This window comes from Manis pentadactyla, chromosome 3 (assembly GCF_030020395.1).
Source record: "Manis pentadactyla isolate mManPen7 chromosome 3, mManPen7.hap1, whole genome shotgun sequence".
In the NCBI taxonomy this organism is placed as follows: domain Eukaryota; kingdom Metazoa; phylum Chordata; class Mammalia; order Pholidota; family Manidae; genus Manis; species Manis pentadactyla.
In genome coordinates this window covers 152,505,635-152,526,788 of record NC_080021.1, presented here as the reverse complement: position 1 = coordinate 152,526,788, position 21,154 = coordinate 152,505,635, and the positions used below count along the sequence as shown (strand labels likewise).

General features: G+C 38.0%; 1 protein-coding gene across 1 annotated transcript in view; it reads right to left on the bottom strand.

Moving 5' to 3' along the window:
- TRPM3 (transient receptor potential cation channel subfamily M member 3) overlaps positions 1-21,154 on the bottom strand; it is a 481,810-nt gene that overhangs the window by 168,521 nt on the left and 292,135 nt on the right. Inside the window, 1 exon segment of the mRNA XM_036893415.2 lies at positions 8,635-8,809. Within this exon segment, the coding sequence (XP_036749310.1) occupies positions 8,635-8,809 (175 nt within the window).

Below are 21,154 nucleotides of genomic sequence, written 5' to 3'. Positions count from 1 at the left end.
TTTTGTTTTTTTAATTATTCTTTTCCTAAGTATCTTCTAGGCAGAAAAGTTTCTTATTTTTCCCGTGGCTTCATCATTCAATATACTATTTGATGATTGCTTGGTAGCGATATATGCGGCTATTTACAAGATTTTGTCTTCATTCTGAAGTAAGAGTAGACATCCATGGCATGTTGACTATACATTTCTTTCTTTGCATCACTGTTAATCTATCTTAGTAATCTTCCTCTTTAGCCCAAATGTGGCCTCAGAATCATTCTTTTTTTTTTATTAAGGTATGATGGATATACACTCTTGTGAAGTTTCATGTGAAAAAACAATGTGGTTACTACATTTATCCATATTATCAAGACCCCACCCATACCCCAATGCAGTCACTGTCCAGCAGTGCAGCAAGTTGCCACAGATCCACTATGTCCCTTCTCTCTGCTACACTGTTCTCCCTGTGACCCCCCACACCATGTGTACTAAACATAATACCCCTCAGTCCCCTTCTCCCTCCCTCCCCACCCAACCTCCCACACCCCTTCCTTTTGGTAACCACTAGTTCATTCTTGCAATCTCTGAGTATGCTGCTATTTTGTTCTCTTAGTTTTGCTTCATTGTTAATTCCACAAATGAGGGAGTATAACAGATCTAAATATGTGTAGTTATTTAACCCTATGCTCTCCTTGGTTTTTACCATTTGATAGAGTATTAGAGATTTTATTATACAAATCATTTGGTATTTGTCTTTCTCCACCTGGCTTATTTCACTGAGCATTGTGTCCTCCAGCTCCATCCACGTTGCTGCAAATTGTAGGATTTGTTTCTTTCTTATGGCTGAATAATATTCCATTGTGTATATGTACCACCTCTTCTTTATCCATTCATCTACTGATGGACACTTAGGTTGCTTCCATATCTTGGCTATTGTAAATAGTGCTGCGATAAACATAGGGGTGCATCTGTCTTTTTGAATCTGAGAAGTTGTATTCTTTGGGTAAATTCCAAGGAGTGGGATTCTGGGTCAAATGGTATTTCTATTTTTAGATTTTTGAGGAACCTCCATATTGCTTTCCACAATGGTTGAACTAGCTTACATTCCCACCAGCAGTGTAGGAGGGTTCCCCTTCCCAGAATCATTCTTAATACATTATTCTAGGAAGCCAGTAACAACTGACGATCGTTGACACTCGTGATGAAAATAGTCAGTCATCCTTGCAGTAGAGATAATAAAATCTCCAATACTCTATCAAATGGTGAAAACCAAGGAGAGCATAGGGTTAAATAACTACACATTTTAGATCTGTCTCCAAGACACTGAACTGTGGCTTAAATGAATTTAGAGGAGCCAATTCTTTACTGCTTACTTTAGACCTCTAGGGGTTCACTGCCCATGGAGGGACACCTGATTTGCACTGAGCATGTGCAGAAAACACAACAAATGTGTATACCAACTCTAGGACAGTTGTCCAACAATTGGGATAATACAGAAAAGACTATATTGAAACTGATTGTGGAGGCTGTTCTGTACAACAGCAGTACAAACTTAAGTTAACCTTGGAATGTTACTTTAATGCATCTTTAGTGTCTCTCTGGCTGAAGAAACTTTTATAGTAGGTGGTCACCATTGTATTTAGTTTTCATAAATCCTGTGTCCATGATCAACAACTGAGATTGCATGGGGACTCTAGGGGAAATCCATTAATAATATTGCAAACATTATCTATTATTAATGATCCCTTTGATGAGATATTAATCCACTACATTTCTAGCAGCTACGGGTTCTAATGTTGGGTTGTTTCAGAATTCATTTCCTCTAAAGTAGAAGGATTAAGTACCAGGATATCTTACTATCTATACCTCATACAGGTATGTCTTAATATACTTGTTGATTTTAAATCCCTCACTACCTCTTTTCATGAGAGAGATACTATGTCACAGAACTTGAAAAAAAGTTTTCCTAGAAATCAGCTGGGTAAAAAGATGTATATTGATCTCTCACGCTAAGGTTGGAGGCCTGTGGCAGCTGCGAGAGGACAGCTGGGTTTCTAAGGGAGAGGAAGGTTTGCTGGGATGCCCTAGAGGGAGGCCGGGGCCAGGATGCGGAGGGGCTCGAGTCCAGACAAAGGCATGCGGACTTGCCCTGTGGGCTAGTGGGCTTCTGGCACCCCAGTCCAGGTGCACAGAATCAGGATATTGAGGGGAGCCCGTGTCTCTTAACACTTTCTAGTGATCCTCTGGCACACTGAATTTTATTTTGAATGTTTTCTGCATAACAAGTGACCAAGGATTAGCCAAACAAATCTCAGAGGAACATAATTAAAAGATCCTTTGAAACCTTCACATGGTATTGACCGGCTATCTAAAGTTGTGGGCAGTAGTTCTCTACAAGAGATTTCTTTGTCATAATCAATTATGCAGCTCTGTGTTTTTCTAATGTTTGCTATTTGGGTGAACATACACGCTTTCTCAACCTGGAGTTCAGCAAGTCTAAAGTAAATTTAATCAATGTGGAGAAATGATTGGCCAATTCAGATCAATAAAACTTTACCCTCACTAGTACTTTCTTTCATGAACTCTAAATAACTGTTTTTAAATCAATGCTTCATTCTCCCCATACTGACACAAAATGACTGATCAAATACCAAACTGTAAGACATAAGAATTTATCTTATTTTGCACTTCCTAAATGAATGAAGCTTCTCTAGCCTTGTGGAATGTGGATACAATGGCATTGGTATCCATATAGCTATATCTTTATATATTCCACAGAGAGAAAGATTTCAATACTACTCTCTTCATGAAGCTTTTCTACTCCAACCTATGTATCTTTCTGCTGTCTCAGAACTCAGTAACTAACATCTAATTGAAAATTATTTATTATATTAGTTTAAATGAGATTATAAATCTCTTGAGGAAAGATACACTTCTTGCCTAAAACAGGCATTCAAAAATATCTAGTGATTGATTTGAAAAGTTATGTTATCAGTCTTATCTTTAAATTTTCACTTAAATTATAAACACATATATATAAAACTAATTACAGGCATCAGTAGATATATGTAAGGACATACGATTAAATTAATTTTTATCAGATTACATTTGCCAGTTAAATCAATTTCATTAAACTGAATTTGAGTATATATAAATTCAATGCAATAATATATATACATGCATAAAACATGACACAAAATCACACAAAACACCACCATACTATCTTCTAGAATTGTTCTGTTTACCAACTTCCCTTCAATTCTATTCAGATTGATTCTTTTTTCTGTGTTGAGCTACACATGAGATAGTCAAATATTAGCTTTTTCTCTGTCATCCAGGCTGACCCTCAGTTTGGATACAGTTTTTGAAGGAAAAGGGGAAGAGAAGCAATAGAGTCAGTATACTGCCACTGTGTGGGTAATTAACATACTGTTTATTAGTATACTGCTGTAATTAATATAATGCTCTACTGCATAGATTTTTGTGTGAAATACCACACTAAGTACTTTGTCGTCTATGCTCTTGAGACCCTTCAGTTTTATCATAGCACATGTGACCCTCTAGTTATCTTTGTTCACATCTGTGGCTTAGTCTCCATTATAAAGTCCCTGACAGGGCTATGTCTTGTTCATCTAACAGTTCCATGCATAGAGTAAGCACTCAATAAATGTTAACTTAGAAAACAGTTTACAAAAACACTTTTTATAGAAAAAGTCACTGATACTCTTTGTCTGTACAAGATGTTTCCAACTTTCCTTAACTTCCCTTCTGAGAAAGTTACAAAACAGAATCAAGTTTTGACATGCTTTCTTATAGAAAATTCTAGAAAAGAGACAAGGTAAGGTAAGATGAAACTAACAGAAACTAAAATGGACACTTGAGTTAACATGGCTGATACTTGTTTCCTTCTTTCTCACTTGACATTCCAATTATGTTTAAATCATGCTGGAATACAAACCATTGAGATCAATTACTTTCTTTCAGCAGAACTTACAGAGACAAATGATAGGGCTGTGACATTTTTCAGCTTTAGAAGAAAATCTCCTGAGCAGCAGCAGAAAATGTTAGCACCCACTGCAGAGAATTTTACCCCTAGGGAATACAGACTACACCTGATTTCTAAAATAATCAATTTTCTGGTGACTTTCTCTTGTCTTTGGTCATTTTGATGTGTATTTCGAGAGAAACAAACTTTGTCACATCTCTGCTAGGATAGAGTTACATAATTTGAAACCATGTAGCATATTTTTCCTTTTTTGTCTCCACTTTGTGTTCCATTTATGCCTTTGTCTCAGTTAATAAAAAAATGTAGGGACCCCTATTAAGGAAAATCAGATTTTTACTTTTAATACATTATCTATTCCCTTGATCTCAAGAAGCAAGTCATTGCTTTTTTTTCTTCACAATATCTAATTCAAATTCTGCTGACTGACACATAAGAGTATGAACAGTCTATTGGTGTTTGTCCTACTGATAAATTCCCAAAACTTACAGACTACTTGGAAGCTTAAAGGCGTTCTGCTACCACAAATTCTGCTTCTTGTCCTGGGGTTTCTAAAAATGGTATATCCAGATAATTATTTGTGGGATAAAGACACCAAAATAAATATAAGTATCAGTAATAAAATCTGGATGAATGAGAGTCTTCATCTCAGAACAAACATTCATTCAGATGCCTTTTCATGCTGGTATTTTTCATCTGTGAAGTATTTGTTCACTGACTGATAAAGGAGGAGCTAGACCACATTTCTCTGCAATCTGAGACTTCAGTTGACAATTATCAAATAAAATAATATCTGACTTCAACTAAAGGCTCCTACAGTCTAAAAAGTATTCCTGACTAAGGGCAATGCTGGTCATATTGCTTAGTCAACACAGCAAGAAGTAGAATCTTAGTATTTTAAAACTTAGGTAATTGAATCTAATGCCACTTGTGTAGCATTAATCTATTTATATTTATAGTGCTTAATTATTCATGATTCAAAAATAAAATTTCATAATATTTCTAAAACAATGAAATTGGGTAAGGAAAGTGACTTGTGACTCCTACTACAGATTAGGAATAGAAAATCCAGTATGACCAAGAAACCAAAGTTTGACCATTTCTTTTTGGTATTATGTGCCATAGAGCAGACATGGGAAGAAAAAACAAAACCAAGAATTTAATTGCAATCATCTCCTAGTTTATCCAAACCCATTTGTGTTGGGATAGATACAGTCTGTCTTTTTTTCTACCTCGAGTTAACAAGTTTTGCCAGTTATAATTTAATTCCCAAGTGATTCCCTTTCAAATTGATATTCTTGGAAGGTGGTTAATAACAAGGAATTTAAAGGCAAATATCAAGTTCACAAAAGCTAAAATATAAGGTGTATAAATTTCATTTACTCCTTTAAGATTATAAATGAAAAGTTTTATAGCTGAATATACACATTTATAGTCCTTGGACCTGCAATATTAACAATCTGTCAGAACTTACAAGTTTTAAAATCATATTTGAGTTACTAAATAACTGAAAAGTAAAAATCAATGATTTCAAATCCTGATTCAGGTTTCATAAATAGGGTGTATATATTTTCTATACCCAATTTTATATATACAACCACATACATGTATTTATATGGGATTTTTCATATGAACATGAGTTATGTATTTATATTTAATTGTAGTAAAACATGTTGCAACACTGTTGGACTTCATTGGAAATCAAAGACGGCATTCCTCTTGGTGAATGAAGTCTTAGGTGGGCCAATACTTTTTTTTAGCATAAAGAAAGCACACAACTGCAAAATAATGTTCTTTGGAAATGATTTTTTTAATTGGCTGCAAATGTGTGGCTAGATAATTTCTTATTAAACTAAATAAACAAGATTAATTCTGGCAGTTATTCAGATGGCCCACAGAAACATCTTGAATTCATTTGATTATGATAAATTTATGATTACTTTCCTGGAGCAAAAGCATACTTTTATCATAGCACTAACTCTCTCTCTCTCTATATATATAATATGTGTGTCATATTATTACACAATACACATGCACACATACATATATGGATGAATGGCAAATACAAAGCTTCTCTTTAAGCTTCTATTTTTTAACCATTTCCAAATGTTTCTTTAAAATGTTGAAGTTTTAATTTTTAATAATTACCAAGAATGAAATTTATCTGAATTCTTTGTCTCCACACTAGTTATATTCATGACTTCATATTCTTTGATAATCATCCATGGTTCATATGTTGGTATAGAGCCTATATACATTGTGCTTTTGCACATTTGACCATAAGATAATTAGAACTAAAACTGAACTTTGGTTTTAAAACTAAAATTATCAACTAAAGTTAAAAGCTAGAAAGTATTTCTAACTTTCAATATAAGGAAATGAATCCAAATGATGTACGGCTGATCAGCTGGGACACTGGTGTACAACCAGGAATACATTGATTTTATCTCTTTGGAATACACAAATGCAAAAAAAATTAGAAATTGTAATGGAAAGAGGAAGCTGCAAGAGGTTAAATTATAAAGAAAGAAATTATAATGAAAGAGGAAGCCACTGAAGTGCCATGCATATTTACAAGACAGTCTCATTGAAGTATTACATGAGAACCAGGAAGGCACACATCGCAAAATATATTTCAGTGAATTTTTATAATTCATTAGAGAGAATCCTGCCCTGGGACTGTCAGCTGTGTGGCCTTGGGAAAGCACTTAATTTCTCTGTGTTTGTCTTCTGGGTTAAGTAATACAGACTCCCACCCAGCTCTGAAATGTATAACATTTCTCCAATATTAAAACAGAATCAGTAAGGGCAACTTATTAAAGATTGTAACTTTCAAGGTATACAACCCGAGACAATGACAAAAAAAATTAAAACAAAAAAAACCAGGCATTAAATCTAGACCTGAACTGTTGAGATGAACAGCTTTCTCTTTCACAAATTTTTTCTCAAAAGAAAACATACATTCTGGATGCAAACTTGTATTTACTTTGTAGGAATATGAAACATAATTATAAGCATTAGGCAAAATAAACCCAAAGCTAAAAACTGTGTAAATTCTTTAGCTGTTTTTGAAAAAAGAATAAATTGCTGTATTTAAATCATTGAGAACTACACCTAAATTTTCAATAAAAGCTAAGCATAGTTGAGGATCTTAAATTCTCATTGGTAATAGACATGGAGGCATTTGGGAAAATGTTCTTTTTGGAAAGAGCAAGCTGCAAGAGGTTAACTTATAAAGAATATATAATTAGTTATAAAATGGGCCAATATTTACTATCAAAGAAGAAGATTAAGATAAATTTAATTAAATTTGCCACTAAGCAAAACTGTGGAGTGCTTCAGGGCTTCGTGGCTTACAAAACTTAGGGTTTTTTTCCTTTAAATATCAAAAGCTTTAACAGGGCCTAAAATCACTGTCAGTGTCTGCGGGGTTAACCCAGAGGCCCTGTGCCTCCTTTGTTAATTATTCCTCCTTTGGTTCCTGCACTTACCAGGGCAGAAGGCTGTTTTAATGGCTCACCTGCAGGGTGGGTTCCTTGAAAAGACCAGGAAAGGGAAGGGGAGAGAAGGGGTGGTACTGAGAGCCCATGCTGAGTCGCTGCTCTAAGGCAGAGGAGATGAGAGACGGGGGAGAAGGGAATGCCTGAAGTGGGCAAGCTCCCCTGTCACTTTTATTGTTATAATTATAAGCTTGGCTACTTACTTGACTTACGATGAGTTCTTCAAGGGTAGGAATAGCATGTTATTCTTTTTCATGTCTCAATGCATGGCACCCAGTAGACACCTGCCACATTTATAAAAGGGATGAATAAAAGACCTCCATCTCCTTTGGGGATCCTTTCTCCACTAGTTTCATGTGTTAAGAGAATAGATCAGGAAATTCTTTATTTGAAAACTTTAATGACCTCCCTGGATTTTCCTCCTTAAACTCATTCACACCTTGCGATGAATTATTTTGATCTAATAATATGCAAGAGTGCCTGGATTTCATGTTTCACTGAGTGGAGCCTCAGACTGAAGGGGAGGGCTGTGAAGGGAAGTCCTCCTTGGGGTTGGGGGCTTTGGACTTGGGGGCTTTGGACTTGAAAAGAGCATCAGGGGGTTACCAGAACAAGGAAATGCATGAGGAGTTCAAGAAGCGTACTATACAAAGAACCACAGTGGTTACCACTGCCAAGATTCCACTTTCCAAGCCAACCCAGAGGGATTGGCAGCACAGGCCACCGAATGTTCTTAGAGATATTTAGCATTTGTAAACATCTAGCAGTTTGCCAAGGCTGGTGTTTGGAGGCTGAGACTGGAAGCTGCACATCCTGCTTCTCCCAAGTTACTAACCTGCACTATGTGGTGCAGATTAGCTGTGCTTTGAGTGTTAAAACCCAATTCCTGCTCCTCCTGAGTGGGAGGAGGAAAAGAGAGAAAGAAAAGAGGGAGAGGAGACCTCATTCTATGCCTCTCTGCCCCTCGTCCTCTTTGTCATCAGTGTGTGCCAGTGTTACTTGCCCGCTTCACAGGACATTCAGAATATCTTCCCCTGCTTTTCCTGCCATGCTCCCGTGCCACACACCTTAATCTTAACTAGTACCATCCTTTCCAAGCTTGGAACACAGGCTTTGCACTCATAGGTCTTTGGGGCCTGGCAAATTACCTACCCGCCTTCTTCTGAATATTTATGCCCAAATGCCAGGATGTCAGATGCCCGTCCACTCCCATCACAGACCACAACCGGCACGGGAGGGGTGTCCCGAAGGTACTCCAGGACAATCGAGATCACGTTCGGTCCTCCTTCCACGATGAGCGCCACCACCGGAACGCCTTGACCGATTCCTGCATTAAAAAAGGAAAAGAAAAGGAAAAAAAAAAAAAAAAGGGAAAAGAACACAAAGCCAGCAAACCAAAGAAACAAAAAGAGAAACAGAAAGCACAAACTAAAATTACTGAGCCTGGGGGAGGTAACAATATATGAAGGGATAAAAATGAAAATCTACAGAAAATCCTTCCGCAGGATTTTCCCAGCGGACTCCATCCGATGCTGTTGCCCTCTCCCCGCAGCTCCCGGAGCGCAGGGTCCGTTAAGGCTCTGACTGCTTTACTTTCCAGGGGTGGGTGAGCGGGGGGGGGGGGAAGGGAAAGCAAGAAATGGGTTAGTGGGTGAAGCTCCGGGCCAGCAGCCCAAGGACTGGAAGCTAAATGTGATCTTAAGCAAGTCTCATCTGTATCCAGGGGTTCCCTTTCTTACATGAAAATGGGAAGGTAAAAACGCTGCCTTGCTGACAGTGCTGAGAAAAATGCCTGAATGGTTCTTTTTATTGAAGACCATCAAAATCAGCCGGCGACATATTTTAACTTGGTGCATCAATTCCTGGCTAAATTAGGGAGCTATCTATAGCTGACCACAAATGCTCAGCTTGGTTATTGATCCTTAACAGGATAGCTGTCCCCAGAAGACACGGCTTCTGCCATCTGCCATTGTTGTATCCTCCGCTACCGAGCAAGGTGCCAGGCACATGTTGGGTAGTCAGTAAACATTTGCTGGATTCAGTCGAATTCAGGGATTTCACAGACTTCCTGAAGTATTTAAGCTATTTATGCTGAGCCATAAGACATTGCTATCTTCAAGTCAAAACTGTGCAAACCTCTGCACTTACATAGAGTTCGTCCTAACATATTAAAGTATTAAAAATAAATGTCCATGAGAAACATGATGAAAAAGAAATTAAATTCACTTGTGACATCTCAAGTGTCATTGTTCATTAAATAACTCCCTTTTACTCAGTTTGGTGCCACACTGTATTTCTCACTCTACCACCTCAGAACTGAGCACTGCCATAAATGTGAGATGGTTTTGCAGGGTATACAAAGTAGTTTTCTTAAAAAAGAAATAATCAAGATTCTGCACCACTTCTGTAAATATGAACTAAAAAAAGCCCAGAGTCATCTCAGTTTTCCTCTTTCCCCTTCTGCTATGGTTTTATCTTATATCAAGAAAATGCTTCCCTGTGAGAAATAATAGTTTGGGGTTTGATTTTTTGCTCCATTAAAAAGAGATTTTTATCTTATTTGTGTGGCTGTTACACTAAAGTGTATTTAAATCAATGTCCTAGGGCCTTATCTCTTCTCAGCTGGTGTTTTTCATGGTTTGATTTTCATCTTAAAGAATTGGTTCAAAATGCCAGTTACACAAAATTGGTGCCATTTTAAACCTATGTTTTAAAAAGGTAAGAAAATGATGATTGCAGTCAAGGCCAGATGCTGAGATATCTTTTTGTTTCCCAGAAGGAACTGAGAGAGATGACCTGCGGTCTCATAAGAGTTTTCCATGGATGGGGAGGTTTTGAGAGTTACTTCTTCAATCCAAGGAGCAGGAAGAGTAAGTTCATACTGTCCCCCTTTGACCCAGAAGGCCTTAATGACTCAGACAAAAGGTCACTTTAAAACTCCCTTTGGGTATCTGTGAAGGAGACATTTTTCTTATTGCTGCTGATTATGAGGATTAGGTAAATTCCTGTTGAAAGGCACTTTGAAGATTTAAGGCTAACTTGAAATGTTAATACAGCATATTTCTTTTGGAGGAGAACTTGCTGACATAAAAAATACCTACCCCTATATGCATTTGTATTTTAATGGGCCTTGGAAAATGCTGAATGTTCCTTTGTGAATTATTTCCCAAAGTACTATGCTATTTAATTTTTCCCTTTACTGTGCTCTAACACATGCTCCCATATTGATTCATATCAAGGAACGATATGCTGTTTTACATCAAATGATATATTTAGACTCATTTTAGGATCTTCTAAGAAAGGCCTTTGTCAAATTCTGACTCTTGAGCTATAGTCCAGTCAGTAGGGTCTTTACTGCAACACACAGATCAACTATGATCCACTCAGTGTTCTCACTGAGGGAGAAGTCCTAGAACATACCTTCTGGAATGTTCCAGCAATCTAGAATCTAGCCAACCATAAGCAAGCAACCTCTTCCCTTTGAAAGGATACATGAGTGCAAAGGACCAAATTTTCACAGGATGACTTAAGAGCAATAAATTATCAATTGATTTTCTGCCAATTTATTTGTCAATGTATCAAATTGTTGTAACCTTTAGAAATACAAAGGTACATTAGATGATCAGGTTTCCTACATTTGGAGTAAAGCTGTTAACTATTAAAATGACGAAAAACATATATATATATATATAAATTGGATGGACCAAAGTATCAAAATATCACCTACTTTTTCGTATGTGTTGAATATATCTATGCCTCTGAGTTCTCTCCCATTTCCTTCAGTGATAATACATGGAAATTTGTTCCATAGGCAATAAAAGCCCTTATAGTTTAAAACAAAAGCACCTTTGGATTTCTTAGTTATGGGATGTAAAGAATCAGGTTATGTCTAAAACTATCATGCTTTGTTTAAATTAAACCTAATATATGGTAACAGTAAATTTTTCTGTCAGGACACATACACACACATGCATGCACATGCACATACTGTTTTTGTTTCTAAGAAATGAAAATGGTATCAGATTTTAGCTTATTTTTTGGAGACAAGGATCTTTGAATACTTTTGTGAATGTGAATCTGATTAAAGCTAGACCCTTTCTCCAGAAAAACAAATGTACATGTAGATAGTTACAAAAATGGTTCTATGCAATTTCAAGAGGTTCCTGAATCCCTGAAGTCTATTCATGAAAGACTTGCTAAGGGCCCCTTAAAAGTCCCACCTTAAATAAAGCACAATGATATAGCTGCAAAGAGCATCAGTTTGTGTTATTTTATGAAGCTCACTGAGATCTCTGAGACAAGTTCTAGAATGGGTTATCAAACAAAACCTGTATGCCCAAGGGAACTATACATGTTATTACTGCCCAGCTATGTTGATTGGCTAAATGTCCAGGGTGAAACACACTGTCTATAAGGTATATGCCCCCCCTCCAGTCCTCTCTCCCTCCCTTGCTTTTCTTTATTTCTTCTGTTCACACCTTGTTTTCTAAGTTACATTTTGGTCATAGGATATTTTAAAAACTCTAGGGAAATTCACAAATTTAAAAATTAGAATCTATAGTATATGACTTCATTAGGAAAGAAAAAGCTTTTTAAAATACCAAGAATGGTAATTTTATAATTAACAACATAAAGAAAGCATTTTTCTTTGCAGGATCCATGGCATTTCCATCCAGCTGGATTCATATGGCCCGCTACCATTTTTTTTATACCCATAAAAAATTAATACAAAATCCTTTGAAGATCCTTGCAAATTTATGCCTTGTTTAGCTAAACCTACTGCCCATTAGAAAAAAATAGTTGTTTGAGTTTAGTTTTAAAAACTATAGTCTCTATTATTCCAGAAAAAAACTTCATTTTACCTAGAGCCCTCAGTGATTTTTGTTTTTTTTGTAAGTACTTCTTCTTTTGGTTTGGGGGAAAAGTCGGCTAATTCCTTAATTGATTGCAATAATTTTTCATTTTCTACCATAACCAAATACTTGCAGGAGTTCTCAGAGACTTCCCATTAGAATTCAATTTTAGAGCTAAGCAGAAAGAGGCAAGATGCTTGCCACACTCTTTAGCTTTTGCAATGTTAGAACTAGAAGCATGATAGCCTACAAAAATGGGAGAGGTAAGAGATTTAGCAGCTACTTTCTAGCATCCTAGGTTGACCCAGGGCTTTCAGATTATACATGGAACCCCAATTAATTGTTCTTTGCAGAAGGTAACTTCTTGGATTTTTGTCACATTGTGTACTGACTTCTGACTACTGTGCAATTTAGTCTGGGCTCCCAATAAGGCAAAAAGTATCAGAATTGCTTAAACAAAGACTGGGTTGGTTATTTTGAGGAAGGGAGGCCACAGAATATAAGAATGTCATAAAATTCCAAAAGGCTTTTTCTTCTCTCTGTCTCTCTGTGCTCACATGAGACCCTAATTTATGATCATTGCAGGCACTTGTGAGAACATTTGGTGTGTTGTAGTGAAATATCTGGATAATTGAGAATTTTGATCAAACTAATACTTTGGTTTTACATCAAAATCACCATATGTGACCTAAAATGCCTACAGGCCTAAGGAATAATTTATTTGACATTGGAAAATGGTTCATATTTACAGGGAGATGGAACATGGACAACTGATCATTAGCTAAATCTTAATGATCAAGGCCACGATCATGTGCTTATTATATTTTGGGTCATTCAGAAAGGAGGGTTCATACTCTGTGGGAGAAATGACTACCTGAAGATCTTAAACAATTCAAGACTGAGTGTATCAGCTAAAGCCTCGTAGCAATAATATGAACACAGTTCATTCACTGGCCTTGCTGGCTCTGGAATTATGTGATTCTCAGTGACCTCGAAGTTTGTGCAGAAAATTCATGTGCTTTTAAATTATGTATATAGTGAGGCTTTATCAGTGTATTTTATGTTGCACAATTTTAAGTTTGCATAATTAAAATTTGCATAAAATTATGAAGCATTGAGCATGTCCCTTCATCTAACTTTGCACTTGAATAACCTGGTCTTTGATTCAATGATTGACTCTACCAACAGAACACTGATCACTATTTTTTTATTGGACTATGCCATGGGGCCATAAAAACTCAGTAACTACCTAAGACCTTCATTTTTCAAACAGAACCTTACACAGACTTGGGGGACATTAGCAATTACAATAGTGATGGAAAGAGAAGGAGTCAAGCTATTTGCCTCATTTTAATGGATACGTTTTGATGTCTATTTGAAGTCTGCGTAATACCACAGCTTTTCACAAATAGTTTCAGAATTAGATTGTTGATGTCCTTAACTAAGGATGAGGCATTTAGTGCATCTCTTCTGTGGTCTAGAAATTGGGGGATGGATTTATGAAAGTTACGTAAAGCTAGTAATCAGTTGTGCTTAACTGTCACTACTCAAAACTATTCTTGTTTATTAAGTTTCAGGTGCTTCATATGATTAGGAAGATTCCCAGCACGTGAATATTTAGGCACAACTATAGAATACCATTGTCCATAAAGAGAATATCTTAATATGCTTTTTCTTTGCAAAAGGAATGGGGTGAGCCCAAGAAGACACCTAGGGATGACAAAAGAACAAAGAAATGCATCTCATTTTAAGTAAAATATTTCTTTGGTCTTTTATGGAAGTAAATGTTTTGGATATTGCCTTCAGGTTTGGGAGGTAGGATACATTATCTATTCAAGATAACAGAACTACAGCTGGGATGTGTCTGAACTTCCTTGGAAATGGGTAATAAATTCAAATATCCTTAAGTGGATCCTGGCGACACACCCAGTTGGTGAATGCCAAACCCAGTGCAAATCAATCCTGCATGTCATTATTACTATGCTCTCTTGCCACTATAATTCTGCACCTAAACTGATGCTTAGGAAAGCATCTGGAAAGGTACTACAAGACCTATTACACAGTCAAAATAAAACCACACACAAGATGCTTCACTTCTAGATACTTATGGTTTTCTAGTGGGAATGAAACTCCCTGCATGATGGCTGGGGACTTCCTGAGGCATAAATTTCCAACGCACTTTAGGACTAGTCAGGGGTAAAAATAATATGAAATTCTTAAATGTCTTTTCCTGTCATCATCAATCCCTATGGCTACTCCCTTACTGATAGTTAACTTAATGGTGTCCTTCCATGTACAATCTTTCCATATTTAAAGTCCATGTGACTATTTCAGAATAAACATACATATGTATTTTATCTTGGCACTTAAAATCTCAGCAAATTTGGCTGAGTTAGATAGCTGTCATGACACTGAAGTTACAGAGTTTAGATTAACGGGAATGCCTCTTTCAGGCAGTAATAAAAGATTGAAAATTGATGGTGTATAGCATTTCTTATCCTGGGGACTGAAAATATAAAATATAAACCTACTAAATTAATATGTCAAACCTCCTTTTTTTTCCTATTTGTTTTCAACACTGTCTAATCCATCTATTTTGCATATTATCAATGATACAGGTATTTTCTTAGGAATCCTGTACTAGTCCCCACCAGCTAGCTTTCATTTTGGACATTGTCTTGTTTTGCTTTTCTGTCTGGCAATCAGAGGGCAAAGTACAGAACTGGGGTGGGAGAGTGGCTGAGTGGATTGAATGAAAAATCTTGTAAGCCAGCCAAGGAGGACACTGTAGCATGTACGTCCTGGAAAGACCCCTCATGACTTCCCCATCCACACTGCCCTATCAGAGCACTGACCCATCCACAGCCCAGGACGGTAGCTTTATTTGGCTTCTTTCAAAGCTGGTTGGAGTAGAGGGAGATTCTAGATCTATAGATGGCCAGATTTGCCTTGCTGGAATTGAGGTGGAGACCCTAGGCTTAAAGTGAGTAAGTGAGGTGGGATGGATGGGGTGTGGAGCCTATATCAGCAGTGGCTCTGATGGGACCATGGGGGTGGGGGTGGGGGGTGACTGAACAAGCAAAGAAAGGAGCAGAGAGCCCGTGGAGGAGAGATCAAGTGGCTTGAGTGAGAGGGAGGGAGGGAGGGAGTGTGAGAGAAAGAAATTATTTATAGTTAGTTACTATTTATAAAGCACTTAGAGTCTGGCATTAAGTAAGAACTATATGGTTAAACAAACACAAAGGTTCTTATTTATATTTATAAGCTTATAAAAGATTTCTACTTTGAATGTATAAATGATGCAGGGAAGAAAAATAAATGCACTTAATATGTTTAAAGCAAAAGGATGCTCTGACAAAGAAATCATTTGAAACATGCTTTTCTAAAGTTTGAATACTCTCTCATGCAGAACAATAATATGCTTAGGAAGCCAAATTCCTTTAAATTGTATCCAAAAAGCTAAAACTTTCTGTTTGGGGGTAGATGACTTTTTGTATCACTCTGCAAATATCATCTACCAGGAGCCCCTCTTTAGTGCTTCAATCAGCTTGTTATGTCTCTTAATTCTGTGGATTGGACAAAGATGTAAATGCCAATAGCAAAATCCAGAAAATGACTCCAAGTGTATTATATGCTAATAAACTAACTTAGCTTTTGACTTAGTCAATGGGAAACAGTTATTCCCTTATGGCCAGACAGCTCTGATGAAAATATTCTGCTATTGATGTCTATATACTGCCAGGATATCCAAGCAACGGGCCCTGTGAATCATTTCAGTAGAAACGGAACAGCCAGTCCCATGGGCTGTAAGGCAAGTATTACTTTCATAAAAGGAAAGAACCAGCATTATTTTCTTGGAGGCCATTGTTTGCAGACTGAATGTTTTAATGTAATTGATCAAAGACTGCAAGAAAACTTGCCTAAACAAAACTGTAGTCTTCTTAGTTTCTGCTTTGTTCAAAACCCACATCAAAAGGCGTTTCTTGCCTTCTCAAATGTAAGGTAATCAGAGTGGTTGTCACTCATTTTACTTTATAATAATTTGCTCGCACTCCCCTGTAAATGTGCCAGGATCTAGGTCCACAGTCCATACAAGTTTCTTGGGCTTTTTGGCAGAATTAGTAAACAGCAGAGCAGCCAGGGGAATTATGGATTGAAAAAACATGGCAAGACCCAGCCTACAGTGAAGGGCAGAGCTGGGCTGGAGAAGGAGAGATGGAAATGTTGCTGGTAGAGGCAAAATGGTGTTATGTGCATTAATTTGCCATTCCAAAAAAAGAAATCTCTTTGCATCGGGTGAGGGAGGCTGCAGTTACTTTCCCCTGCCCAAATGTAAAAAGTTCTATTCTCTCTTTAAGAAATATAACTGTCAGTGAGGAATTTATACTTATCCTGTAGTTGCCGGGTTCAAATGACAAGTCTACCTCAGACCCCTCCCCTTCAACCCACCAAGCAGAATTAACCACTCTCACTTGTGTGTTCTTATAGTATTTACTTTTTTTTAAAAGCCCATGCCAATGAATATATTCTGTAAATTTGTCAATCAATTACTATGACATCAAGAAAAACATTCTCCTAGTACCTTACACATCTCTTGAAGTTTGAGCTCATTAATTACAGGTGTGGGTGTCTTGTTTCTCTCTGTTAGGTTGGTTTAACTCTGTACTCCTAGCATATCATACAGTGCTCTACATGTAGTAGTTGCTCACTAAAATTTGGAGAACAGAAAAAAGGCAGGAAGGCAGGATACTGAATTACCATCAAATATATTCTGATTTCTCATAGGTTAAATGAAAACAATGTAATTATTTCTATGTACATTTTTAAATGTTTTATGATATAAGTAATTTTCTCTCTATCAACTAGCCTGAGATTCAGGGTACTCAGATCTGAGTTAAATTTTCATGAACTCAGGAGTTATCCCAAAAGCCCAGTTTCTATGATCAACAATTTTCCCGTAGGCAATGGAAATTGTTTCCTGATTAACTTGACTCCACAACAGCTGTCACACAACTGCTAATCACCTGTAAATACAATCGTTTCCATAACAATTCTTTGTAGGTTCCCATTGCTTATAGAAAAGAAGCTCAAATCCCTTCACATGATAGACAAGGCACCCCATATTCTGGCTTCAACCTTTATTTGGAGCCTCAGCTCCCTGAGAACTCTCTGTTCATTCTGAGTCTGTTTACGATCCTCTCTAGGATGACGGTATTTTTTAACTTCCCCTTAAGCCATCCAAATTTTCAAGGAGGACTGTCTTTCCCTACTCCAGGTTTCATGGGCAAGAAATGTTCCTAAGCACATCCTTCGGCTTTCTATACTCTTTCACTCCCTTGGCTCCTTGGTATATTTAAGAGTGTGACTGGCTTTGCTCACTCAGCCTCACTCTCCGTCCTGTTGGCATGAGCCCACCTGCAGGAAGCCCGAGGCCCTTCACTGAAGGCGTGTGCGGTGGGGTGGGGAGGGGAGGGCTCCTCACGAGCTGCTGCCCAACTCAGGGAGTCACTGAGTCCACTTGGCCAGTAGACTTAAAGCCATGTCTGCCAACTTGTCCGCCAACTAAAATGATATGCTGAATTCCATCAAGTACTTTTTAAAAATTTCTCAAGTGGTTTAACACTTGGATGAGGAAGAAAGGTGCTATTTATTGTGGCCTTCAGAGACCCCAACTCAATTGTCAAAGTCCAGTTCAAGTGTTACTAATTCCTGAGGCCTTTCCTAACTCCCCAAACAGTATTAAATATTCATTCCTTTGTAGTCCCATTGTTGATTTTTTAAAAAATAGATCTTTGGCAATTATTTTATTCTGCCTTGCTTTACTGAATGTTTTATCCACTCAATTGTAAACTCCTTGAGACAGGAGAACCCCACCCCCAAATTCTCAGGCACCATTCTGGTTTCTACAGTGCTTCACTTGTGGAAGGCAGTTCAAATAAATTCTTGGGAAATAAAACAAAATTAAAATGTACAATACCCAGGGTCTATATGTTAGGACTAGCACAGCTGAAGAGATGGGAATAAACTGGTGGCTATAAAGGTATTGAGAGTTATATCTCCACACTACTGATGTATACTGCTGAAGGGGGATGACAGCCATTTAAGTGGCCCCACTGTGTGCTTTCACAGGCCTTAACTGCTGGCACTCAGCAGTGGATGGAGACCTAGAGAAGAACATGCTGGGTAACTAAGAAGGGTGCTTACATTTCACTTGTCCATCTGTATTAAGTAAGGAGGAGTCTAGAGACTTAGGGATTCAATAGCCAATTTTGGTTCAGTTGTCTTGTACTTTTCAACTGAAGTCTTGCTATTTCTCAGAATTGGACCCAGCTGGAGTGACATGTCCCAACCACTGGGGAGAAAGATGTAAACAGAGGTTTACTTTCTCCTCGCTGGAAGGATGTCCATGAAAGGTGTTACTGCCCCCAGTTGAAATGAATAGGGAACTACATGACTGAAGTGGGAACCTAAATCTGCTCCCTCTGAGGTGATTGCTCTGTTTTAGCCTAAGATGATGTAGCTAGATGTGGCCTTCATTTACCACCTAGGTGATTAAAATAACTGACTGCCATTGTCATCTCTGAGACAAGGGAAGGTTACTGATTATTTGGGATCTAGGCATGGTCTCGAATCCAATTTCTGACCAACAGTTGGGAAAAGTAATAAATTTGTATTTGATCATCTAGGCATCTTTTCCAAAAGATAGCATATCAAGTTCAACCTGATAAAATCCTTTCATCAGATTTACTAAGTCTTCAGTGAAAAATACAGATGACAATGTCATAGGGAACTTCTTTCCTCTTAAGTTTCAAGTTTCCACGTGGAGGGAGCTCTGTTAGTGTGACACTTCTAGCCCCTTGTCCTGCCCTTACTCCTCTCCTCATACAGCATTGAGTAACCTGATTGGTGGGGACTACTGTCTGTCTAGTTTCTTGACTGGATAGAATTAATCTACTAAGTGTTTTGCAGTGAGGGGGATTTAGCTTCTTTCTTTTGTTTCTTCCATGAACCAGGGCCAGTCAGTGATATTAGTAAAGGCATTTGTTATAAACCCAAATTTCTCCTCTGGTCCACTCTCTGGGGCCTTTGGCGAGCAGGCAAACCCATTTGGCTCCCACATTATGGCATTATCTCTAAGAATTTCATCATTAATAAAAATATATTGCTCTCCATCTGCCTGGTCCCAGCATCCAACTTTCATTCAATTGAAATCCTGTCCTGTCAAGAATGAGGTATAATTTATTGGGCTTCCTGAGGCTCCAAACACCATGCATTTCAGTGCTGTCATGTCTGTTCCTGACATTCACCTCACAGCAGCATCTACAAGTTGAGCCTCTGGCTCATGTTTCTGAACATGAACTTATTCTTCAGTGCAAATACAGTCATCTCAAGACAATTTTTTCCTTAATATCCTTATAAAACTCCTTAGAAGGGTAAAGCAACTGCAATGTGTTAAAAAGCTCATTATAGAGGGAGCTGAAACAAGGTCGCTTATGAACTCCAGGGTTGCAGTGAAATGACCTCATGTAGTGAAGCCCACTCAGCCAGCTGACCACAGGCAGTTTCTTTTTCCCTTCAGGGGAGCAGCAGTTGCTGAGCACCTACCAGGCTGGACACTCAGCCAGCTGGGTTGGCAGATGCTTACTCAGTCTGCTCAACTCCATGAATGAAGTATTATTATCCCCACTTTACAGTTAAATAAACTGAGGCGTGGGGAGTGAAGTGCATGTCTGAACTGGGCTTCAAACAGAGACTTGTTAGGAAATGCAGTTTGTATTCCTGGCACTCTGCTGGGTTGCTTCTCACTAAGCTTGACCGTATCATTTACCATACAAATACCAGGATGCTTTTGCAAGTGAAGGGGTCATCATTAATCATCACTCTGCGATGACAGGTATAAAGCGAAACTATTTAGTCCTGCACAAACCAGTATCTACGGTCACTCTTTCTCTTTCTCAGGTCGTAGGGTCTCAAACTCATTTCTAGCAGATTTTAAAAACAGATGCCAACCTCAGATATTTTGAAAGGGGTCTGAGTTTGTTCACTGTTCTTTGTTGCATTTTTTCCTGGCTTAACAAGGCCAACACTAGCTGTTGTCCCTCCCTGACTTCCTGGGATCAGATTACTGGCTCCATCTAAACCATAGCTGCTCATTATCAGAAATATGCCTTCCTCTAGATACATGGAAGGATGAAGCCCCAGGGAAGGATTAGGTCATTAAGCTAAGGAAAAGAGCAATAACAATATAGTGGCACCTGCATAAATTCTGCAGGGGGAAAATACCAATTTAAAGTTTTTCTCATGTTCTAGCAGATCCTTGATGGTGCTAGAAATAAATTCCTTCTACTTGTCTTTCTTTTAAGTGAATGCCTCATTACATTCTATCACTTAAACAAAGGGGAGCGCCTTCAGGAGGGATCAGGAGACAGTCATCGCCCAGGGGCAGGCAGTGGGTCCTTTCGGTCCTTAATCACTCTTTATTTTACTCTGCCATGTTTGTGTGGAACAGCCACTTGCTTTATTCCTACTGCTGTGACCAAGAGTCATTTGACTGCAAGAGTAAGTGCTAATACCATCACAGAAAGTGGGCTATCCTAACGTTATACATAACAAGGTAGCACTCTGAGGAATGCTCTTAAAAGCCTGATTCCAATGTGCAAAGAACTAGCTTGTCATTGAAATTACCACAAAATTATCACAATTATGTATAGAAACGGTCATTTCAAGTTGTCAGTAATAAAACAGGTTTCATAAGCAAGAAACGTTCCTAAGCACATCCTTGGGCCGTGCCCAGGCCCGGGCCGCCCATCCCGGCTGCC